The sequence below is a fragment of the Opisthocomus hoazin genome, chromosome Z, assembly GCF_030867145.1.
Source record: "Opisthocomus hoazin isolate bOpiHoa1 chromosome Z, bOpiHoa1.hap1, whole genome shotgun sequence".
NCBI classification, from domain to species: domain Eukaryota; kingdom Metazoa; phylum Chordata; class Aves; order Opisthocomiformes; family Opisthocomidae; genus Opisthocomus; species Opisthocomus hoazin.
In genome coordinates this window covers 74,781,178-74,806,550 of record NC_134454.1, presented here as the reverse complement: position 1 = coordinate 74,806,550, position 25,373 = coordinate 74,781,178, and the positions used below count along the sequence as shown (strand labels likewise).

Below are 25,373 nucleotides of genomic sequence, written 5' to 3'. Positions count from 1 at the left end.
CGGGCCGCCAGCCCCCTCCCTGCCCGCGAAGTACGGCGGGCCCGGCAGCGCTGCCCTTCGCGGGAAGGTGCGAGGAGCCGCCGCTCCCCGCCCGCTACGGCCGAGCGACGGGCCCGAGCGGGCGCACTGGGCCCCCCGGCCGCGGACGACGGGCAGCCGCCCCCGGCCCGCCCGCTGCCCGCCGTCCCCTCACGCCCCGCCTCGCCCCCGGGCGGCGGCTCCCGCGCCCGGCCCCGCGCAACCTGCCCTCCGCCGCGCGGCCAATGGCGCGAGAGGGCGGGGAGGGGCGGTGGGAGCTGCCCCGGCCGCCCCCGCCCTCCGCGGCGAAACTCGGCGGGAGCGCCGCGGGGAGCGACACGGCGCCCGCGCCCGCGCCGCACCGGGCCCGCGCCGCGCCTCACCGCGCCTCACCGCGCCGGCCGGCAGGACGGAGGGGGGATGAGCGGCGGGCACCGCGCTCCCGCACCTTCCCGCGCCGCCCCCGGGGGCACCTGGAGCCGCCGCCCGCCCGCCCAGGGCCGCCCCTGTGCCGCGCTGAGCCCTCCCCGGCGGTGAGGCGGCTCGGCTCGGCTCGGCTCGGCTCCGCTCCGCTCCGCGCTCGGGCCGCTCCGGTCCCCACTGCGCTGGGCGGGGGAGCGCTGCGGTCGACGGCGGCAGGAAGGGGCAGCCTCGGCTCCCCGGGCTGCGGTGGACGGCCGCTGCCGGACGGCACCCCGCTTCGGCTCCTTTTTAGGAGTTTTAAAAATTTTTTTTAACTAAAACGCACCACTTTTTTTTTTTTTTTTTTTGTCTGTGTGTGTGTGTGTTACTTCTCCCTCATTCGAATCTTTCTTTTGACGGTAGGCTGCCCCTTCCGCTCCCTTACTCTGCCTTCCCTTCTCGGACCTGCTCGTGCCTTTGCTGGGTTCTGTGGCGTGGGCATCATGTCCTTCGACCCCACCGTCATGCCACCGGTGAACGTCTCTGCCAACGGGACTGGCAGCAGGGCCGAGGGCGGGCAGCCTCCCACCATCCCCACCGTCATGTTCATCTTCGGCGTGGTGGGCAACCTCATCGCCATCGTGGTGCTCTGCAAGTCCAGGAAGGAGCAGAAGGAGACCACGTTCTACACGCTGGTCTGCGGGCTGGCGGTCACCGACCTCCTGGGGACCTGCCTGGTGAGTCCAGTCACTATCGCCACTTACCTGCAGAACCGCTGGCCGGGAGGACTGGCACTGTGTGAGTACAGCTCCTTCATACTCCTCTTCTTCGGACTCTCTGGCCTCAGCATTATCTGTGCCATGTCTATAGAGAGGTACCTGGCCATCAACCATGCCTATTTCTACAACCATTACGTAGACAAGAAGCTGGCGGGGCTCACGCTCTTTGCCATCTACGCTTCCAATGTGCTGTTCTGCGCCCTCCCCAGCATGGGGCTCGGCAAGTCTACCTTGCAGTACCCCTACACTTGGTGTTTCATAGACTGGCGAGCAAAGGAGGCCACCCACGCGGCATATTCCTACATGTACGCCGGCTTCAGCTCCTTCCTGATCATGGTCACCGTGATCTGCAACATCCTGGTGTGCGTGGCTCTCATTCGCATGCACCGCCAGTTCATGCGGCGCACGTCCCTGGGGACAGACACCACCTCCAGCCGTTTATCTGACTTTCGCAGACGCCGGAGCTTCCGTCGCATGGCCGGAGCAGAGATCCAGATGGTTATTCTGCTCATTGCCACTTCCCTGGTGGTGGTCATCTGCTCCATTCCTCTGGTGGTGAGTAACATTGTGCCACCCTTCTTCTTTTCCATCACCCACACCGCTGAGTCTCTGCTCCTCCTTGCCTGTGCTTGTAGGACAGACTCCTATTTAGCTGGTGCTGCAAGCTGTTAAAATAACTTCAAGGCTGTTAGCATACACACATGGTGAGAGAAAGTTGTGCTGATTTATATTTACGAGACATGAAACACGCTTATCCCAAGTCCTGGGCTCCTTTCATTGGTTAAAATGCAGCGCCAAAAATTCTCAATAATTTTTCCACTCTGAACTTAACAGCAAAAATCTTACTGAGAGCTAAAGGCACTTTAAAGTTCACTTCCAGAATTAATTTGTGATGAGTGAGGTTTGGGTCTGGCCTGCATTTCTGGATGTTTATTGTGTTTTGAAAATGTGCATGCTGCTGCTGAAGGGTACAGCAGTCCCTGGTGCACAGGAGGAGGAAAGAGCTCAGCTCACTTGGCACCAGCAAAGCGCACAGTGCTTCACACCCAAAACCTGAGCTGAGCTTCCCCTCCGGAGGGATTCGCCCGCCGTCTCTGGGGCAGGTCCTGCACTCTCGCATCCCTCCAGCAGCTTCTCCACTGTGGGAGAAGTAAACGTGGTGGTGCCACCCGTCCGTGTAATTCTCAGTTAAATGAGAGTCGGGGGAATCTGGCCCACATAAAACTACAGAGCATACTGAAATGTCAAACATCACCACCGCCAATGCTTTGGTAATTTTCTGAAACAGCTGACAGAGTTATTGTCATTGATTTGAACATGCAGGATCCACTTCTATTCCTCCACCTCATCTCCAAGGAAGCCAAAAAAAAAACCTCAAAACCCCACCAGCTAGAGGCTCAGTTCTTGCTTGCCACCCACCGTAACAAAACTAGGCGAACTTCTCTTCGGGCTCAGAGACGTTAAACAAATAGCTGGCTTGCCTTTTCACCACTTCCCAAAACACAGCGTAGCGAGCCAAGCAGTGGTTGTCAGACAGAAAGTGTTTTCTAGAAGGGTTGTTTTGAGGGGGTTTATTGTCGGTGATCACTCTGTCGCAGAGGGGCTATGATGTGTGTGAAATACAGCTGGCCAGCTGGGGACATGAAACGAGCAGTGTGTACCGCGGTAAGGAAGTCTGGAGAAGTACAGGTGAACCGGACTGGAGAGGTCGGCGAGTCGGTCCCCCTGCTCCAGAGGAGCGGTAATCGCAAGGGTTGGGCCAGTTTTGCCGCATTACTGACATAAACGGGAGCCAGCAGAGTGTGGCTGTGCCACAGCGCCCGCGCCCCGGCTGTCGCCCAGGGCCTTCTCCCCTCTTTCAGCATCGTCGCTTTGCCTCGCGCCGCGGCGTGACCAGGCACAGTGCCGTGTGCTCGCTGTGCGACGGCCGGAGGAACTCCAGCGGCCCCATGCTGCTGGTGTCGGTGCACGCACACGAGGTGGGACCCGCCGTCCGGCTCCCGAGGCTGCAGGGATAAGCTGATGTCCTGCCTCGGGAGGCATCGGACCACGCAGTGGCAAAAGCCCCGACAGCACCGTAGGCTGACAGTACTTAATTTGATTAATCTAGTATTATAACAGATACTTCACAAAACGACGATACTGCGTTTCCAAAAGACGTGCTGGTAAATGCAAAGAACGGGTTCTGGGAATTAAATACAGTGTCGTAACGTGATACGGGGTATCAGCTGATGGACTTCAGCAATTTCAGAAAAAAGCCAAAACTTCTCCTGCGGAGGAGCAGCTAGAGGCAGGCTGAGAAATCTGAACGTAAAATGCAAAATGAAATTGTCTATACCCATTTGGAGCTAGGTGGTCTTTTACAGAATATTAAAAAAAAAAAGGGAAAAATCAAGAGGCAGGAGTTATGAGAGAGGGAACTGTGTTGTTGGCAGTTAAAATTAATGAATCCAGGTGGGGCAAAAGGCTTATTATTTAAACAGTAGCTAGTAAGGAACTTGCATATAGCAGAAAGTATGTGAAGGTGCAGGTTATGAAGTTGTGTAGCGCTCTCAGAGCTTGACTCCACAGCTTTTAAAGGCACAGTGCTACCCTGGGAGCATTCACGTAAGTTGGCTTTTCCCTGCTAAAGCAGCACATCTTTTCTGTATCTAAAATGACGTAAGAGACTGTCATTTCACTTAGATGGATGACTAAGAAGAAAAGGAAGCTTTCTTTTTTTAAAAAAACCACAACCACATATACACACATCATCACAGTGTCCAGTGTGGTTAAATTTCTTCTTTGTCAAGTATGTTTTATAAGGAGTCATTTGCCTCCCCCCTGCGGGAATAAGCTATAGCCATGTGTGATTCGCTGTGCCGTGGTGTGCTGCTGTGCGTGCCGCTGTTTTAAGCCCTCTGGCCGCATGCAGAGCAAGGTTAAGAACCGAGATACAAACTCGGAGAAGTGACACCTGCATGCTGTAAATCCCTAGAAAGAGCCACGAGCAGAGGCAGGTAGATAACTAACACAGACGTACATTTTCATGACTCCTAGGAGCTTTAGGGAGCTCTCGCCAAGCGAGAGGCTCAGCTGCAACCGGACAGCCTGGCAGCCATCGAGAACATGCAAGTGGCAAGGTGGTGGTGGCAATATGATTCACATGCACAAAGCAGGCTCAGAGGGTGCTTTGTGACTGAAGTTTTCTGATGAGCTGACTTCCTACTGATGATTTCAGCTGAATAAACCATCACTTAACTCAAAGCACAGCAACTTCTGAAATGTTAAGCTTTAACATTTTAGAATGAACACTTTCACAATGTAATAAAATAGCAGACAGAGGCAATCCAGCAGGCTACATTTATGAGGGTTCGACAAAAGATTTTCAGGTCTTAAAATATTAAATAGCCCGGACATAATGAGGAAAGGCTTGTGTTGATTTAAAAAGCAGTTAAGGAACAGCAAGCTGAGTCACAGAGAACAGCAGTTTTTAATAATGAGATGCTCCAGCACTCAGTTCACAAGTAGGGTTGTTTTGTGTCCTAATGATTTATTCATAAAATCAGCAAAATTTTACAGTGGCAACAAGTGCTGTAACAAAATGATGGAGGATTGTGCAAAATGCTGGATGAACTTGACAGAACTGAGGGCTGATCAAATTTATCAAGGAAAGAAAAGTTGAACGAAAAACGTTAGTGAAAGGAAACTTTTGATATAACCTGCTGTGTTCTTATTGTGCAGGAAGTGATGTGAAAGACATGAAGAAGAACCTGTTTAAAAACAAAATAAGGAAAATACCTAAATTGTGTGCTGACTCTTGTCTGTACTTCACACTGCTTATCTCATCTTTTAAAGTGTTGTTTTTTAGAAAACAGAGCTGGATAGAGTTAAAAGTAGGGAATAAGTTATATTACGAGGGATTTTGTCAAGAATAGAGTAGAAATAATTATCCGGCCTTTAAAAAAACCAAACTCTTTCAAGAGTAAATAGTCACATGCTACTGAAGTCTGTAATTCACTCCAGCAGTCTGCCAGATACTCTTTAAGATTTTAAGTGCGTGATCTTTTTCTGAGCCTGACCACTGAACATTGTTGTTAAATTACGGTGAAGTGGAAAATAAAATACAAAGTTTCAGGATGTACATCTGGTTGATTGCATGAAATAATCAGGAGTTTCTAACTTAATGTTTAATGGATCTAAAAGTTTGGATTTTCTTTTGGCTTGGTTGGTTTCGACTTTTCTCTGTAAGTGCCAGGGACAGTCCGCCGCCAACAGCGAGGTGGCAGGCATGATTTCTGAGCAATGGAGTAGCCACCAAGCAGACACCAGGCCCTTGGAGGGCAAAGGTTATTGGCTTGTAGAGCTGAAGAACTTGTTCCAGCTTATTACCGTACGGTTTTTGAATTTATCCTATCAGTACGTGGGGAGATTTTGAGGGCAGGTAGAAGCTATAAAGGCAATTACCAGTGTGACTGTAACTACACAAGTCACTTCATAGAAATAATGATTTGCATGCGTAGTTAGAAAAAAGGAAAAGCGGCGAACAGCACACAGGACTCTGATCCCGCAAGTACCTATCACTTGAGTGTAAACTCAACACACCTTGGAGACGTGAGCTTCTTAACAGAACTGCAAACAAACTGCTAATACTTTTAAGATACGTTGCCTGAATTCTGCAGCTGCAAAGCTGGCATAGAAAACTCATTCTTCTGTGACTTGAATTGTTCTATTTGCTGCTTTCTTTAAATAGGATTTCAAATTGCACAAATTCAAGGACCAGATTAGCTAGTTTAGTAGTGGATTCCACTTACTCGGCACTTACTTACAAGGCAATATCCTTGATTGTGCTACATCTTGCAGCAGCAGCAGACTTGTAGCCGAAACAGGATGCACCTCTTGCTGTTCTTGTAGATGATATGTTAGTAAATGCTGTTTCACCAGTACGTAAAGAAATTACAAAATTGACATTCCAACAGAGATTAATTTTTACCTTACTGTGATTTAGATGTAATCCCAGCGCTAGGTCTGAGTTGATAATGCATTTGACATTCTGGGAGGGGCTTCTAACACGCGACATGGGACCTTTCTGGGAAGCAGAAACAGTTTTGTACAGTCTGAAGTTTTCACTAAATCGGTCCATTTTTCGAATCTTTAACCTATAAGTTTCGCGTATCCGTCAAAAGGAAACGAAGCATGCAGAGACCGCAGAAAGCACGCTGCGCCGCGCAGTCGGCGACTGTCCTCTTCCGCCACAGGGTCAGTGCTTGCAGGCTTCCTCGCCTTTCCATAACGCCTGCCAGGTAGGCAGAGAAAGGTGAAACAGGTACGTCAGCTTCGTGCGCTGCTTATCCGCAGAACAATCCCGCTATTAAATCACTGGTGTGTAACTACAGCTCCAAGTTTTAAAAAAAAAAAAAGAAGAGGAAAAAAAAGAGTCTGGGCTCCGAAGCTGGACTGTGCACTTGTTCAGCTGTCTCCGCAGTGTGGCTTCTGGCCCTGGGATCTGGCCGGGTTCATCAGCGGGTACCCTCCCCGCCGCACCTCCGACCTGCGGGTAGTGACCGCAGCGGGCTGCAGGAGGGGCGGGAAGGCCGGGAAGGCCTCCGCTGCCTCCGCGCCGCCCTTTGGACTCCTGGCGCTCGGGGCACCTCCCCGCCCGGGCATCGGCCCCTCAGGTCCCTACCCGGCATTTACACGCTTCCAGGGTGCGTTCATCCCCCTGCAGCAGGGAGTCTCCGTGCGGAAGAAGGGACACCGCACACAGACAGACGCCTCACGCCTGGCCAGGCAGGCGTCCCGCCCAGGGCCCCCGGCCGTGCCCGGCGTCTCCCTCGGCCCCGCGGGCGCCGCGCTCCCGACGGCGCCGTTTCCCGCCCGGCGGCGGGGCGCGGGGCGGCGGCGCCACCTAGCGGCGGGCGCGGGGCCCGCCCTCCGGTCCCGGCTCCGGGGGCCGGGGGCAGGTCTCCGGGCCCGCGAGCCGAGACGAGAGCGCCGAGGGGGGCAGCGCGAGCCGTCGTCGGTCTGGCGGTTGGCTGCAGAGAGGCGACACGCGCGGCCCTTCCGAAGAGGGGCTCTGCGTTACTGTGAACGTGCTTCACTGGTGGCTTTGGAGCACACTCCGAATTCCCAACCGCCGAGGGCCACCACGTTTCCCTGCCGCAGGAAAACTTCTCCACACAGAACCGTTCAGAATTTTTCACCAGACTTGGACGGCTTCGCATGCAGAACTTCTAATAAAAATTACCGAAGAGGGCTGTTCTCGTTTGGCTCCAGTTTACGTGCTTGCCTGCCCTCTTTTCTGTAACCTTCTCCTAGCTAGGCAAGGCTTGATTCATTTCAGGAGTCAAAGGCTGAGATTTAAAAAAAAAACTTATAATTTCACTACTACATTTTTATTGTATCAGATCAAGAAGATAATTAAGGGATTTATTTTGACTTACCTTAAGGAATCCAAATAAAACAGCATCTTCCATTACCGATTCTTTTCAGTGGCTTTTCTGGGCCTTCCTATAATTGGACAGTGCATAGGTCTTGCTAAAGTGGAGAGCAGCTATTTGAGACTGATCAACATGACAAACTCGTATGATGTCATCCTTAGCAACACCGGAAAGATAACAATTGATATGAAAGAATTGGACTGTGCCTTACTTACAGTAGAATTTACAAAAATAGCTGTTAACCAGGATAGGGACTGGGTTACCGCTTTTGTATGTTGGATTCAAAGGAAGAACCAAAAGGAGACATTTCTGTGTGGAAGACAGGATCCTAATTAGTCTTAAATTTTGTGCATAACAAACTAAAATTGCTAATTAAATAGCCACTTCATGCTGCAGCTTCAACATCTTAAATTCTTGACTGCTTGATCGGTATTTTTATGCTTTTGTAGTAGAACCACAGTGCTGGCTCATGTAGGAGAGCAGAGCACTCCAGTCCAGTGCTGCAATCTTCTTATCATCTTGACCTATTAAAAGTCTCCTAGCTGTGGGACCTCTCCTTTTTTTTTTTTTTTCTTTCCTCTCAATTTCTTTTTTCCATACCACTCTGCAAACATGCAAACAGCTTCCAGTAAAGACAGGTGCCAGCAAAATGCATTTCCAAATTTGGGAGCTGGCAGCTCTGGACTTGTCTAGTATTCTTGGATTATAGTCTGGGTTTCAGTTTGTTTCTAAACAAACAATTATTAGACCTTTGCTGAGGAACTGATTGTCCAGGTCTCCTCACTCAGGTATCTCTTTGCAGGTAGTGCAAGACTCGAGGTACGCCAAGGAAGCAGCATACAGGTCTGCATCTTTGCTCCTGGGTTCTATCAGGAAAAAGGAATTTTTAAAAACGTCAGCCAAAAGTTGGAGTTTCAAGGATTAATTATGAGGGGCAGGAGAGAGAAAGAGCCATTCCTCTACTACCTGTAACAAAGAAGGCCAATTTACAGGAGATTCATCTGATTTTTTTTGCTATTGCCAAAAATAAACTCACAGCTGCCAATCTGAGATGCCTGGCTTTGCCAGCCTCTTCTCTTGTCGTAGCTTGCAGTAGCAAATCTAGATCTCTGCTTTGAAACGTAAACTTGGATTTCCTGATGTAATTGTATAATTGCGTCTTTCTCTTCCTCCACCTCCTTGGGCAGGTTCGTGTCTTCGTCAATCAGCTCTACCAGCCAGAATCAGTGATGGATGTGAGGCAAAACCCTGACCTGCAAGCCATCCGCATTGCCTCAGTGAACCCCATTTTGGACCCATGGGTCTACATCCTCCTCCGCAAGACTGTGCTCAGCAAAGCCATCGAGAAGATCAAATGTCTCTTCTGCCGCATTGGTGGGGCTCGGAGGCAGCACTCGGGGGGCAACTTCAACTGCGTGGATGGCCGCAGGACCTCCTCCGCCATGTCAAGCCAGTCACCCTCCTTCATCTCCCGTGAGCTGAGGGAGATCAGCAGCACCTCGCAAACGCTGCTTTACCCTCCAGAGTTAAGCGAAAGCAGCGCTGGGGGTCGCGTGCTGCTTCCAGGTCCCAGCGCCACCTTGGCTCAGCCCGACACGACGTCACTGAGGACACTGCGCAGCTCAGAGACCTCGGACTCTTCGCAGGGGCAGGACTCCGAGAGCATCTTTCTGGTGAATGAAATCAGGCCTGCTGGTGGGGCCAGCTCCACACCCAAGGGCAGCCCTCTCCAGGTCACCTTCCCGCCAGAGACCTTGAATTTGTCAGAAAAGTGTATATAGATAGCCGCGAAAGGCATCGACCCTGGGGATACTTCCAGTACATTGGAAAAACTGGTGCAATACATAGGTGTTCTGCCTGTTTGAGGGTAGAGGGGATCAGCTGTGCTCCAAAGGGCTATTTTTCTCTTGCCATGTGATGGGCACATTTATTTTAGACTACTGAGGACTGTGTGGAACAGACACTGCGTTGGGGCCCTGCCATCAGAAATGGTGCAAGGCAGGTCTAATGGGACTGGAAACATGAACAGCCTTGTCTTGTTCTGGGACACAGGAGAGCTACTGGGCCTCTGGAAATAGAAAGACCCATCACTTTCTTTTTTTCTTGCTTTCCCTTTGCAAATCTGCTAGAGCTGTGTTTTCTCGCCCCATGGCTGCTCAGCTATCAAGAGTTCAAGCTTCTGGTACTAGAGCTGAGTGTGAGGCAGCTGCTAGGAACTGGACAGAGCTACTCCGAGAGCTGCCTGGGGCAGGATTTAAAGTGTCTCACTAAAGCATGAAAAATGTGAATTTTTACTGTTGTATATATATGAGGAGTGAAAAATATTTAAAAGTCTATTCTTCTCTGTGAGAAGGTTTTTTATTAATACAAGGTATATAGAAACGATTGCCAGCCTTCTCTCCCCCCAGTATTTCCTGCTGATAAGACATTCTTGGTTTAGATTTGTTGTCCATGCTAGATTCACAGCTGATAATTCTCTAGCTGAGAATACATAAGCACTTTCTGAGTGAAATGGGAATATGTGCGCTTTTAAGAGGGCAAAAGAAAACAAACACATCCTTTCAGTTAAGAATATTCCTTTTCAGTATATGTACATACTAAAAAGCCAGATTTTATTTATGTGCTGAGAATGTTTCTCTGTATAACACATCCGCGCCTCTCTGAGTACTTTGGCCCACATTCTGCACACACTTAGGCACACACGCAACATCACCCATCAGAGCAGTCCCTCTGCTGCCAGGGAGACTCCTTACGTGTAAAGTTAAGGACATATACAAGTGCTTTCAATATCAGGGCCTAAAACTTTCAACCCCTGGTTATAGTCTTAATATTCACTTTAGTTAAAGCATCACTGACATAATAAAGGTATTTTTTCATAACATTTATCATTTTACTTTAACTAGTAAATAGAATTTTACGACTGTGTAATCTGATACTCCATCAAATAAATGTACAAAACCATGGAAGCAGAATCTTCATTTAAAGGTACAGGTTATATAGAAACATATCCTGATCTTGCAGCCCTTGAAAATCACTTGTTCCTAGAGTTTTAATGGCAAACACATCACCAGAACCAGCTGTTAACCACTGACAAAAAGGAGTTTTGTGTTTTATGTTGTAAGGGTTGGATCTTGTTCCAGAAACATTGTTTATCAAAATAATTCTGTACAGATATTTGGAAGATGTTTTGTCAAATACTAAGCATGTTATGCTGCTTAAAGTGTTTTCATGTGAAATGCTTTATTGTAATCTTGAGCCTTATGTTGGTATGTTTAAGCAGTTGTACTGACCAAAGTAATTTTGATGATCACAATTAAATGGAAATGTTCTGCTTGATGTCAGAAGTTTATTACGCGTCTGCCATTCAGTGCCAACTCCTCACCTTAGCAAGCGTCCCACCCTGGAACGCTTTGCGGTCAGCTACTGCCAAAACATCCTTTGTCCTGTTAGTTTCCAAAACACCACAGCATGATTACCATCAGCAAGAGGCAGACATCTTCAAAAATGTCCCCAAGAGCACCAACATAGAGCCACGAAAATTCTTTATGATAACAAACAAAAAATCAAAGACATTTTTCCTTTAACAGCGGAGCAGTTAAGCTTATTTGCCTTGATACATGTAGAAAGTGACACAAAAGTTTGCAGCAGAAGCCACTTTTCCACCAGTTAAGCTGGCGAACAGTATTACTCAAGTTCCTACTGCAGTGACAGATAAAGATCTGCCTGAATTCTTTGAGATTAAACCACTTAACTATGGTCTGTTGCTTACTAGTGACCAACAAACAGAACACACTCATCGTACTTCCCCAGACAGGAAACAGTACCTGGCAGAGCGGGAAGGTGGGCCTGCCACCTTCAGACACGCCACCTGTACCAATACTGGACCACACCTCTGCAGCTGGCCCGCAGCAGCACACCAGCGTTATTGGTACCGTATGCAATGACAGAATGAAATACCAACAGTGTATAATAAGCATCTAAATAAGCAAGGGCTTATTATTTTTAATTTTTTTTATTATTTTGTTAATCTTATTATTGCTCATCATTACTGACGAGAAATACATGTGGTCTGGAAGAGCTTTAAGCAAGAATGCACCATCTTAAGTAGCTGACCTAGCTTCCCTTAGCAAACACGTACGATAAGCCTAAGGTGTTCCTCCTGCCCACGGCACTGCTGGTGTGTCAGCAGTGGACATCATCAACACTAACTCCCTCAGTAATGAGCTCAAGGATTCCCAACCAGCCCACAGATTACAAAGTCTCCTGAGCAATAGTGGAATTGCCTGCCACAACTCAATGGCGCTGCACAGAGACAAAACGGGAGCACCTCTACCGCCTAGGTGCAAACACAGATGGGCGTTCAGAAGCAGCCTGGCTAAAAGGACTGGGCACGCGTGCCTTTTTTTAGGATGACCGACTATTATGTCTCCCCCACCTGCCCAACAGTCCTGCACAGCTTTGGCACCCTCCTCCATGCTGACCACAAACACATTACTGAATTATCTTCCTCAGTCCCTCCCTGGGCATAAGAAGTCTCGTAAAATAAAGCTACAAGTTTGTAGAGATTGACTTAGCACGTGGAATTTAAAAGGTTATTTTCCTGTTAGGTTTATCAGTGGTTTCCATACGTTCAAAAGAGTTTCCCTTCTCACACGTAATAACCCCGTTCCACTCCCGGCCCCCAGAGACCCACATACCCCAAAACAGCCTGTCTTCCACATCTGCATCCACCTTCCCCAGTACTCTCTGTTCATAGAAAATGCACTAATTTGCCACTCAAAAATTTCTCATGCCAAAATTGTGCCTTCCTGGCTCCGTCCTGCTGGTCCTGTGATTGGCAGTCCCGCTCCCTCACTTCCAGCAGTCTGTCCTGCCCACACGTCCCAGACCACCGCTTCCCACAACTCCTTCCTTTCAGAGGTACTGCTAGACCTCCCACTCCATTACCACGCCCCAAACTCCAGCCCTAACTCAGTTTAAGCCCCTGTCCTGTGGCGCGGCTTAGAGAACCTACCCACCACAGGCAGGATGACAGCCAGTATCTGCAGCAGCCAGCGGTTTCTATGCAAATTTGTAAATTACTTTGAATCTCTGATCAGTAATACGAGCTAGCATTACGACTGGGCCCAGGTTTAGGGTGTAGGATATACTGACAGAGGCCCTGCGCTACGAGGGGTGGGCTGTAGGACCCTGTTTTAAATCCAGCTGATACATCTCTGCTGTCTGCCACCCTAGTGCTGCCTAACTGAAATCGGTGCTACAGGCACAATGCCAAAGCACCAACAAAATCAGTGTAATCCACTGTCTTCAAATGGCACCAGCCATCATCCTAACCAAGAACATTTCCACAAAGTTTTTAGTTCGGCTCCTAGACACAACTGCAAATCTATTCTGCTTAAGGCAGATTTACTATTAGAGCTATCAGATACCACCAGACCTTTGCACTCAACATGACACTGACCTACAACAAACACACGGTGCCTGCAAACTGTCAGTAAACCAAGCCCACAAGCGACTACTTTCCTGTGTCCCAGTCCTAACTACGCTTATTATAGTTTTATACCTATTATATGACCTCAAGACAAACCGAGAGAGCACCTGACCCTAACATTAGTTTTTACCTCCTTCCCCTCGGTTTTAGGATCTGAAGGGCACTTGCCTTGTATGGCTAGGTAAGTTTCCAGTGCTACCTCTCTCATCTTGATCTGCAACACCAACAGAGATTCAAAGACAACTTTCAGGAACTAGAAAAGTAGATGAAACTTGTTACATTTGCTTTTTTACCCTCCATAGCTACTTTTAAAATCCAATCTCTTTTGGTATTACCAAAATCGAGTCACTGCTGTGTTATCCGATCCATACTCTTTTTACCCTTTAGTATTGTCAGAAAGGATTTATTCTCTCTCAGTATAGAATCATAGAAATAGAATCATGGAAAAGACCTTTAGGATCATCAAGTCCAACCATAAACTCTGCTTTAAGTGCAAGCCGAACCACTTAAACCTTACCATGTATGTTTAGTTTTTTAAAGATACGTATCTCCATCTATAAGGGTGGAATTTATCTGCCCTGTTTCAGCATTTGAAATTAACTGCCAGTCCGTCACCTTCATCTTCCTTTGTAGTCAATGGAAATAATTAAGTACTTTAGGAGGCTGATTCAACTCATTCTAAGATACTTATCTAACACAAGACATACGAATGGCCCTCTGAGGCTGTGTATCTCTTTCCACTGGATATAAAGAGATTCAAAGGAAAAAAATTATATTTAAATGTCTAATTGTAGATTTTTAATTAAGCAAAATTAATCCACCTAACCTACTGTTGGTGTTCAGACTTCCTCTTTAACAACACTACAAGCCTTCAGCATTTTAATATGTGATTCATATGAGAGGCAAACACATGGAAGCTACTGCAGCCACTGCCACTAGTGATGATGAAGAACAATAAAAATAAACTGCTGCTGGCAAAGTGGGAGTGTGCTTCACAGATATCCTATTTTTGATAACAAAGGCTTTCTTTTTTGGGTCTCTCTCATCTGGATACCCCTTAGAGGTTTAAAATCACTGAGCACTACCTTTTTACTAAACATTTTTCTGAGATGATGTCTTTTTTTTTCCCCACTATAACACATTAAAATGTTCAGCAGAGTCAGAAGAAGCCAACTAATTAAATGAGTAGCATTCTAAAATGGTCAATGGTAACCGTTATTCTTGTTATAACCAGAAGAACAAACAGGCATCATTAAGCAGCAAAGAAGTCCGTATTTTATTCAAACAGACCCAAAAAATCCCATACATGCAAAACATGGTATGCCGTACAAAAAGCCAATGTTGGAATCATCAATTTCTGAGTTTCCTCCCAGTTTAACAGTGTCACGAGCTTACTGCTCTACAGTGCTCTATGAGACACTATAGTCCTGACGATACCTAGAATTCATAACCTAATCTAGCCAGAAGGAAAACACATTTAGTACAGGGGATGGAAACAACCACCCCTCAAACCCAGCACGGCCGTTCCACCTGATGGTGTAGATGCACACCCCTCCCTCCATTAGTTTGGCCCCACAGTACTGAAGTCAATAGGAATTTTGTGAATCATATCAGTGGAAACAGATTCTGCGATAACATGGACCTCTGAAAGGCAGGAGGCAGTCCTTCCTGTATGAGTAAATACGTAACACTGACTCAGGTATAAAGCACAAAGAAAGAAAAGATGTGCTGGATTATAGCCGAGCTCCTTTGAAACAAAAATATACCTTACAGCTGCTTGCACATTTCCTTTTCTAGTCAGAGAATGCCTCTTCTTTGAGGAAATCTGTCCAAATCCTTCTCATACTAACTCTTCCTATGGCTGAACAGATTGTATTATTTAAGTTGTTAGGAAAACGAAGATTAAGAAATTCTTCAACAGGGACAATTAAAACCGTCTATCAAACCACATCTTAATCAAATGCCTATTCAGTCAGCATTAAGATCTATGTCTGAACTGAATGAGCAAATAAAAATGTAGCATGGTGATGTTTTACATTTCTTAATATATTTTCATCACTGCAATTATTTTGAATACTCAGCAGATACCGAAAAGTGTAAACTTTTTGTGTGCGCACTTGCAAGCCCAGATCTAAAAATTCACCTATGTACAAAAATATATTCAGGAAGAATCTTGAAAAAATTAATGAAAACTTAGTAAGTACATGGCAATCAAGTTTTTGAAAGGGATAATTAGTCTCTGCAAAGACTGTAAGTGTTCTCTTAAAAAAAGATATTCAACTGAAAGTATGATCTTTCTCTACAGTACACTTTCTATTGCAAAAGTCAGTATGCTTCTCAAGCAACATTATTTCCTTTAAAAATGTGTTATTTTGAAAATAGAAACCAGATATGAAAAATCCACAGACAACTGATTTCAAAAGGTTCCACTTGTCTACAAAGCTATTATTCAAATGTTTTTATCATGTAAAACATGTTATCAAAATCAAGTAGAAATGACATGTTCCCAATCCTGAATTCTCCAGGAATTCCTCAGTTGACCATATTTTCCAGTCCATCTCTACCATGTCTCCAAGACAACGAGAAATCAGTGTCACTACAGAGCACATCAAAGAAACAGTCTGACTTTTTTTCTCTGAACTGCCTGTGTGAGGAACCAATGGCAACCCTCCCCCAAAGAAAGATGAACATTAAACAAATATCCTATGTTATGCCTTTAAGTTAACACAATGTGAATACCCACCACAGCATCAAAAAAAAGGATAAAAAGGCAGACTCAGGCAATGCTGTCCTGAAAAACTGGTTTACTGAGAACATACTTTAAATGGCAGGTCATACGAATTAGGAAAAACAAATTGACTCCCTTTATCAGATTAGCCTCACTAGGAAAAACAAGGCTAAATGTAATACACTTCAGACCTACCTATTTCCAACTCCTGACATTTTACTTCTGGTGATGTCTGTAGCACAGCACTCAAGATAAGAAAAGGCTAGTTTCAGTCTCAGCTGAATGTTCTTTCTTCTGGTGAAACACTTGGTAATAACTAAGCATTCAGGGGCTTGTTTGGTACAGAATTTCACCTATGAAAGGCTTCTACTGATTTCCTTTGACTGCAAATGAGATGCCAGAGCTATCACACACACACAAAGCAAAATAATAATCCATCTCTGCTTCATAGGAAACTTCCCCACAGAAAAAGTAACCTGAATGAAAATAAAGACTTCTGATAACAGAGAACAGTTCACACTAAGTGGAAGATAAATAACGTTAATGAATAAAGACTGAAACAGATTTTTTAAAAATTCCTTTTTCTTTTACAGTTTAAATAAAAGCTTATTAATTACTGGGAAAATTTAGACATTAACTTGTAAAATTATGAAATACATAAAGATGAAAGTAGTTGTTAGAATGAGTTAAGCATTTGAACACTGTATTTGTTTATAAGATTTTTAGAATCAACTCTTGGCTTTCGGCTCCAAAAATACGGATGGAACAGCAACCCACTGCTTTTTCAATTTAATTTTTTTCAATTTTTTAAAAGTAACTTCAATTCTTTAACTTTTGTAGGCTCTCCCATTGCTTAAAAACAAAGCAAGCCCAATAAAATAAATAACAGTATTCTTAGAACAGTACGGGCAACCCAGAACATTGCCCTATCGGGCTCTGATGAAAAGGGTTTCATCAGGAGTTGCAGGACAATTCTCCTTCTCAGTAACAGTCTCTACCGTGCCTGAAGCAGACACAATCACCACCGTTTTAGCTGCTGAAACAGCTTTCTCCTTCTCTGCAATGGCAGCACAGACTGCTACAATTTCATCACTTTCAAAGTCATAGTCTGGGATTGATTCTTGAGCAAGCTCTTTTTCTTTTGCCAGTGCTTGCACTGCCTCAGTCCTTGTTGCCTTCTGCTGTTCATGGAGTTTTCTTGCCCAGGAAAGGTCCTCTTTCCATACTTCAGGGTTCATTGGAAAGATGTGTAAGGATACCTGGAAACTTCGGATCGCCTATAAACAGAATAGGGAAGAAACAGGGACTGGAAACTTTAAAGCCTACATATTTCATCACAGAAATTAACAACAACAAAATTATGTACATCATTCAAGCAGAGACAAAAGTGATTCTACTCCAGTCTTTAGTGGAGCAATCGTCCCTCAGCTGTAAGTTCAACAGCAGTGTTACCCCCAAACAACTGTGCTTGACACAGCAAGTGTCTGAAAGTACCAAGAATGCATGAACAAATCAGGTACCTGGCAATGAGGGCACAAATAAGAGCTCACATATCAAAAATAATATTGTAATTTAAAAGGTAAAAGCAAGAACAATTTTTGGTTTGATGGTTTTCTATCCCACTTTTCTCCTATCATCAGATGTACCGGAAGGCAAAAGCACAAAGATATGGTGCAAAGAAATACAGAAAAGGGATGACTGGGATTTGAAGTATCACTAATTTGTAGTTATTTCACACACAGACCTAATACTACAGTAATCCTAGCCCCATGATCAGCAGTTTCTGTAAGAGGTTTGTGGTTGCAAAAGTAGATAAACTCCCAACTTGGAGAAATGCTCGAAGAAAGACTCTATGATCTTATAAACCATGCAGTATTAATACAATTAAGTATAGTTGATACTGTTTCTCCTGTCTTTCAGCTCAATTGGGAAAAGTTCCACATATACAAATTCTCAACAAAGCAGTTGTTAAATATAAAAAAATGTGACCATCTAATCCAGTAGATGTGATATTCGGCAATAACAAGCGATTGCTACAATACTGGAAAAATGCTAGACCAAGAATTACAGCTGTGTGGGATTTATAGCTACATTAACAGTGAAGAGGTCAAGACTGACCTCATCTATTCAGACTTATGTGTATGTACAGACAGGTATGTGTGTGTTTCACATTTATGACTGTATGGTCAGTTATGGAAAGGGACACAAAATTCTGGGTGACAACCCTCACGTGACGATGTACAGAAGCCTTCCTGTAGGGTGGGAAAACAGTGATAATGTGGATTTGGATTACATTTGGGAGGAGTTCTAGCAACTTGCGTATAAAGGCTTTAAAGACATATGAACAATGATCAAATTCCATATTCTGTTGTAGTTTATATACTTAAACCATGCAAATTAATTTCAAAAATCACAACTTCTCATCTGCATTGACAGAAACTGCCAATTCATCCTTGTGCTGGCACAGATTTATATATGAACTCCGTATGACGTGAACTCAGCAGACAACAGATATAAATCAGATTCAAGAAATACTGATTATGCTATTGGTATTACTGCTGTTGTAATAGGCAGCATTTCAGTTCCAGGAAAAAAAAACTTTATTATTGGTCCACAACCAGCTCTGAAGTGTAGGAGCACGTTGAACTTTAAATAGAACGATAAATGCAGTTTAGTTCTTACAAAACAGTGTAATTTTATTCAACTTTGCTGACTTACAATTTCCAGGGGTAACAATCTACATGTAAACACTAAATCTTCATTTTTATATTTCTGCTGAAAACAAAATATAAACAAACACCATCTGCTTTTAAGCTTTGCAGAAAAGAGGCCCCCTAATTAAAACCTGTCTGTATAGTGATGTTCATGCACATTAAACAATATTAAACACAGTAATCAAATAGAGAGTTGGGCAGAGAGGAACCTGATGTAGTTCAACAAGGGCAAGTGCAGGGTCCTGCACCTGGGGAGGAACAACCCCATGTATCAGTACAGACTCAGAGCTGACCTGCTGGAGAGCAGCTCTGCGGAGAGGGACCTCGGTGTACTGGTGGACAAGAAGTTAACCACGAGCCAGCAGTGTGCCCTGGCTGCCAAGAAAGCCAATGGGATCCTGGGGTGCATTGGGAGGAGTGTGGCCAGCAGGTCGAGGGAGGTTCTCCTTCCCCTCTACTCTGCCCTAGTGAGGCCCCATCTGGAGTACTCTGTCCAGTTCCGGGCTCCACAGTTCAAGAAAGATGAGGAGCTACTGGAAAGAGTGCAGCAGAGGGCTACGAGGATGATGAAGGGACTGGAGCATCTCTCCTACGAGGAAAGGCTGAGGGAGCTGGGCTTGTTTAGCCTGAAGAAGACTGAGAGGGGACCTTATAAATGCTTATTAATATCTTCCGGGTGGGTGTCAGGAGGATGGGGCCAGACTCTTTTCTGTGGTGCCCAGTGACAGGACAAGGGGCAACAGGCACAAACTGAAGCACAGGAAGTTCTGTCTGAACATGAGGAAGAACTTCTTCACTCTGAGGGTGACGGAGCCCTGGAACAGGCTGCCCAGGGAGGTTGTGGAGTCTCCTTCTCTGGAGATATTCAAGACCCGCCTGGACAAGGTCCTGTGCAGCCTGCTGTAGGTGACCCTGCTTTGGCAGGGGGGTTGGACTAGATGACCCACAGAGGTCCCTTCCAACCCCTACCATTCTGTGATTTAATAAGCTTAGAAGATGCCTTGATGATTCACAAAATACAGCATGAAATAATCATCTTCATAAAACTATTAGAAAAAAGGCTGTGTGACATTTTTATAAATAATTAATAATAATAATAAAGTGTTGCAAAAGATCAGAGGAATTCGTTTCAGTGTAATACTGAAAATATAGAGTTCTCATCCACATAAGATTTCATGTTGCCACTGCTTCCACAGCCATTAATTTCTATTAAGACATTATTTCTATTGTATTAATAACAGTGCTACTTTTAATTCGCTCACTGATGGAGATCTAAATCTCCCTCTTCGACTGTTCGCCTGACATCACAGGAAAATGTGGTGGCACTAGCTAAACTTATTATTTCTAGTCTCATTTTAAAGAGTAGCTGTGATCTCGGAGACCCTAGATGTAAACACTATGGGATTTTACATCAGTACTGATTTACGTATCTGCTTTTGCTTCTGTAGGGAAGAGTACTATAAAATCTACTGCAAGACATTCTCACTTGCTGAATTACATTTGAAGAAATTGTATTTTTACAGTATTTTACATTTTCTCTCACTATAAGGCAGGCTGTAGCAATCAATCTTTCATTTGTCCCACGAACAGAATCTCTTCTGCTGGTTTCAGAGTCTTTGAGAGTGAAGGGTGATTTTGATCAGACTACACTTTTTATAACATGTTTTTGTAACACATGGACCGACTTATTGTCACTATACTGTGACCTCCTAAAAAGGTAAGGGAGCATTTTAAGAGATTATGCAGTTCACGTCTATTCCCAAGGCTTGTTTTAGGCATTTATGTTACCTCTGACAGACACTACCTGACCTATATCAAAGGATGTCCATTAGTGAAGATATGTTATATCTATGAGTAATCTTTTTCTGTCTTTAATGATCCTTAAATATGGATTTTTTTACAGCATCCAACATAATACTTGGTGGTACTGGTGGACGAAAAGTTGGTCAGGGAGCCCCCAGTGTACACTCACAGCCCAGAAAGCCAACCGTATCCTGGGCTGCATCACAAGCAGCGTGGCCAGCAGGTCGAGGGAGGGTATTCTGCCCCTCTGCTCTGCTGAGAGCCCACCTGGAGTCCTGTGTCCAGCTCTGGAGCCCTCAGCACAGGAAAGACATGGACCTGTTGGAGTGGGGCCAGAGGAGGCCACAAAGATGATCCAAGGGCTGGAGCATCATATCACTGCTGAGAGCAGGGTGGCAATGAACAGTGGCAGATGGTCTCTACTAACCCCCGCCCTCCCACCAGAGGAAGGGAAAGTGGAGGAGAAGGGAGAGAGACTTACAAATGGGATATCAGAACACCTTTACTAATAACACTAATAATACCAATTGCAATAAAACTAAATACACAAAACCCAGTTTCCCAGCACCGGGTGCTGCGGGCGCTGGCGTCCCACCAGCAGCTGCCAGGCAGCACCAGGAAGCCCTGGACTGGACATTGCAGTAGATGGGAACTGGACTTGGAAATGCACAGATCGGAATCAGGATCGCAGGCAGGACAAGGAGCAGGGTCCTCTTCAGAAGCCGGCCATGGACAAAGAGAGCGAGACCCCCATGATCCCCCAGCTTTAAACTGAGTATGAGGTGCATGGCATGGAATACAGCGTTGGTCCATGTCGGGTCACCTGTTCTGCTCACCCCCGCGCAAGTGCGACCCTTTACGGCTCCTCACTTGCTGAACATAAAGGGTCTGTCAGGGACCTTGGCTGCTATAGAAATAATTATAAACGTGGGCCTTTTTCTGCCTTCCATTCCTACCGTTAGCTCAGTAAAACTACAAACACCAGGTGTTATCAGCTCTGGAGTGGACACTGAAAAATATGCAACCAACTTCAGAAAAATGCCATTACTTAGAAGAACTTAGCTGTAATGAAGACTCACTAAAAGAGAATCAGTTCTGTTTTAACCAAAACCAGGACACACCTCTCCTATGAGGAAAGGCTGAGAGAGTTGGGACTGCTCAGCCTGGAGAGGAGCAGGCTGTGGGGACACCTTACCACGGCCTTTCAGTACTTACAGGGGGCTTGTAAGAAAGATGAGGACAGGCTTTTGAGCAGGTCCTGTTGTGACAGGACAAGGGGCAATGGTTTTAAACTAAAAGAACGTAGATTTAGACTGGATATAAGGAAGAAATTCTTTACTCTGAGGGTGGTGAGGCACTGGCCCAGGCTGCCCAGAGAAGCTGTGGCTGCCCCCTCCCTGGAAGTGCTCAAGGCCAGGTTGGATGGGGCTTCGAGCAACCTGGTCTGGTGGAAGGTGTCCCTGCCCACCGCAGGGTGTTGGAACTAGGTGATCTGTAAGGCCCCTTCCAACCCAAACCATTTGATGATTCTATGACATTTATTAGAATTTAAGGCTTACTTCTTGTACTACTCACGTGAACACAAATAACTAATTTTCACAGAAACCTTTAGCATAAAGACACTCATGAAATTCTAGTATATTTAAAGAGTTCTCATTACATTTCTCTTCTTTAACAAAAAAAGAATCCATTTATTTCTGGTATTTTCACTCTAGTTTAATAGTTTATATGATACAATCTGCATGATAAATGTCTGATCTATTTTAACCTTAAACTGTCAGGAAGAACCTTTTAATAGCTGACCACATTTCTACAGTTTCTACGTTCATATTGCAAAGGTTATTCAGGTGTGCTCTTGCAAATTGATTTGTAGAATCTGATTTGTAGAATCTGATTTGTAGAATTTAAGGCATTTCTCCCTTTACAGAAATAAAGTTCTGCCTGCTCACATTTAAGTATCACTGTTGAATTACCCTGTTCAGTAAATTCAGAAAAAAGAGCAAACTGCTTTTGTAAAAGCTAAATAAAGAGGGGCTATTTTATCTCACTCTTTCTGTCACAAGTTTGACAAAAACAAAACTTCTTTTTTGTAAGCAATGAATATATTACGGATCTCGTAATATAAATTAGACTTGTTTGGAACCTATATTTTAGACTGGGGAAACCTGAAATTAAAATACAGTAAATTGTTTTTTTCCTAAGAAAAAGCGTATCAGTCATTGTCAAGAAATAAATATACTTACAACAGACCATTTAGCAGTATGTGGATAGTGAAGATAGACGTTGGTGGGGAGAAATGAAACAAAGAAGCTGCTATTGAGAAGGGTGGTAATGCCCAAATCTCAAACATTACTAAAATGCCCTGACATGTATGCTTTATTAACCTTTCTTTGTAAAAAATACAATGTGGTGAAAAATTGTAAGATCATAGTAATGAAAGGCTAATGGGAAAAGGATAATTATGACTTAGATCACCCGGTAAGAAGCCTCCATGGTTTCAATAATTATGAAATCATTTAACCTTTTAAGACTTCTTCAGTCTTAACCTTTTAAGATTCCTTAAGAATTGCTGGGTTCAAAAATAAATAGTGAACATTATCTGCATTTTAAAAGAACTCCCTAAGTGTTCATTGTACATGAGAACATATTCATCAGAAGGCAGTTCAATATGCCTCAAAGAACTGAAAGGCAAAAAAGTAGAAACACCCAGTACTAAAGCACTGGAGACACGACTAGGAGATGGGCCCACCTCTGGGCTCCCTACTCAACACAGGGCAAACTACGTGGTGATAACTCCTCCTCCCTCTCTCTTCACAGACAGTGAGGTCAATATAACAATTACAGGAGCATCTATAACAGTCTTTTGTTTCAGATGAATAATGTGCTTTTATGCAAATCTCTGATTGTTCCCACTTAAAATGTTTCATTTTGCATCACGGAATAGTCTCAAGCTACATAAACTACATTCCTTTCTAAGCAAGCTTGACTATACACTCCGAGAGCCCCTGAAGTTCTCCAAATAACAGAGCTACTCTGAAGTAAACCAAAATGCAAATAACGTGGACATTGGGTGCCCAGCGCTATTAACTCAAGTTATCCACTCCTATTGGTGCGATGTGACTTGCCAATGTCGGCAAAGCTTACAGAATCCGGTGAGCAGACCTGGTGGTGTAACTAGTATTGGTGTATCAGTATCTATAATTGACATTACAGTAACAGTAGCTTTTTTTTTAATAGGATAAGCAGCATCTGTTACCTAGGATTTTTGCAGGAATTAAACTTTGAATCTCCTGAGACTAATGCATTTAAAAGTCTCAGACATAATTTACAGACACAATTTCCAGCACTTAAAAGGAAAATAAAAATTTATAGATTGTAGATCCAGACAGGACAGACCATTTACTCTTACCTTACAGACCACAAAAGCCATGGAATGTCACCAATTATGTGATGCAGATATGCATGGACTTATATTAAATATTCCATATTACGATACTGCAACAACGTAAGATAGCACAGTACATATCTGCAACACACTGCTTTTGTCTTACATTATTCTCATTGTTTGGGTTTGTGTTTTTTTAAATACTACTTTACTACATTTTAAAAAGAAACTGCATGATTTGGTAGCCTCCCTCAAAAAAATCATAATTATTTTTCTATTCTTGAAAATTTTTGGTCCAAACATTGTAACTTTGCAAAAACACTCTCAATTAATGACAAAAGTATTTGTATCAAACCAGCACACAGCTACTTCTGTTAGATATAAAACCAGTACCTATTTTTATCTGAGAGCTCATGACAAATTATTTTTCTAATGGACTTTTGTGAACCTGTCTGAATTAAAAAGTACACTCGCTATGTTTCCACACTAACCAGTAGAAAACTATCACACTATATATACATATGCGCTACATTATTTACAGGTGTATAGCCTATAGGCAGAGGGTGATGTGACACGGGGGAAGACTCTTCCTTTGCATCACATCATGTAGCCAAGACAGCACCATGGCATACAGCTGCAGCTAGGGAAAAGATGCACTCCAGCTACTGCAGAGCATTCCAGCCTTTTTGCTATTGTTATGACAAGAACAAACTTCAGCCACCATTTTGAGTCAAGGAGCCAGAGGAAAGCATGAATGAGCACACACGATTTGCTGCACCTAACACAGGAGAGTAGGAGACAGGGAAAACAAGATACTAGAATTTTATTAGCAGGCATGTATAAAACTGAGCCTGAATATCAACTGGGACTTCACAGTACCTTCATCTTTAAACTATGGTGAACTGCGCTGAAGCAGTACAGTACCCAGAATGTAGTATGTGCAGTTATGTCGACATAATTATTCTATTGCATAAAGCCACCACGTAAATACAGTACATAACATAAAAGGCTTTGAGCTAGGCAGGCCTTCCACAAGCCCAGCAACAAAACCACACAGGAAGCATTTGTAAAAAACAACAACGTAGAGCAAATAATGGAGACAAACAACAACAAACTTTTTCCTTGCCTACTTTCAGGTTACATAACGATATTCAGCTACCTTCGTATTTCTGTACTTCATTCTCTCACAGACAATTCGGAGGATGTGGTTTACAAGTTTAGCTTATTGATGTTGTCTGTTTTCCTACCAGTGCTATCTCTCCTAATCCAAGCTGGGCACGTCCCAAAGTCTGCCAGGCATCCCAGGAACGTGGGTTTCTCTGAACAGCCATTTCTGCTGCATGCACTGCTGGGAACATTTCATGTAAAGACATCAGCACCTGTGACAGAAAAAGAAAAAAAAACAGGACTCAAAATAAGCAAAACTGAAAACAGATGAAGTGTTCTGGGATTACTCAGGCAACCACCACTGTTCCAATAACTAAGGACAGGTTCATCTCATCTAGCTTTTTCTAGTTCAAAAGTTAGTTGTCTAATCTCAGGTAGCCTGCCAGACTCATTCCATAGCCCACAGAAACAGGCATGCTAGAGGATGATTCATCTGAACTATTTAAGCAACTCTATTAGAAGCAGAT

At 44.5% G+C, this 25,373-nt stretch overlaps 2 protein-coding genes across 3 annotated transcripts in view; one reads left to right on the top strand and one right to left on the bottom strand.

Moving 5' to 3' along the window:
• Positions 1-707: 707 nt before the first annotated feature.
• PTGER4 (prostaglandin E receptor 4) lies at positions 708-10,174 on the top strand. Its single transcript, XM_009943662.2, has 2 exons — positions 708-1,754; positions 8,806-10,174. The coding sequence occupies exons 1-2, from the start codon at positions 924-926 to the stop codon at positions 9,397-9,399; spliced, it is 1,425 nt and encodes a 474-aa protein (XP_009941964.1). The 5' UTR covers positions 708-923; the 3' UTR covers positions 9,400-10,174.
• Positions 10,175-10,916: 742 nt separating this feature from the next.
• The window catches only part of TTC33 (tetratricopeptide repeat domain 33), a 50,517-nt gene continuing 36,060 nt past the window's right edge, over positions 10,917-25,373 (bottom strand). For both annotated transcript variants that reach the window (XM_075411872.1, XM_075411873.1), the window contains exons 4-5: positions 24,987-25,118; positions 10,917-17,114 (exon numbers count right to left, since the gene is read on the bottom strand). In XM_075411872.1, coding sequence (XP_075267987.1) covers positions 16,764-17,114; positions 24,987-25,118 — 483 coding nt within the window. In that variant the 3' untranslated portion in view covers positions 10,917-16,763. The remainder of the gene's footprint in view (positions 17,115-24,986; positions 25,119-25,373) is intronic.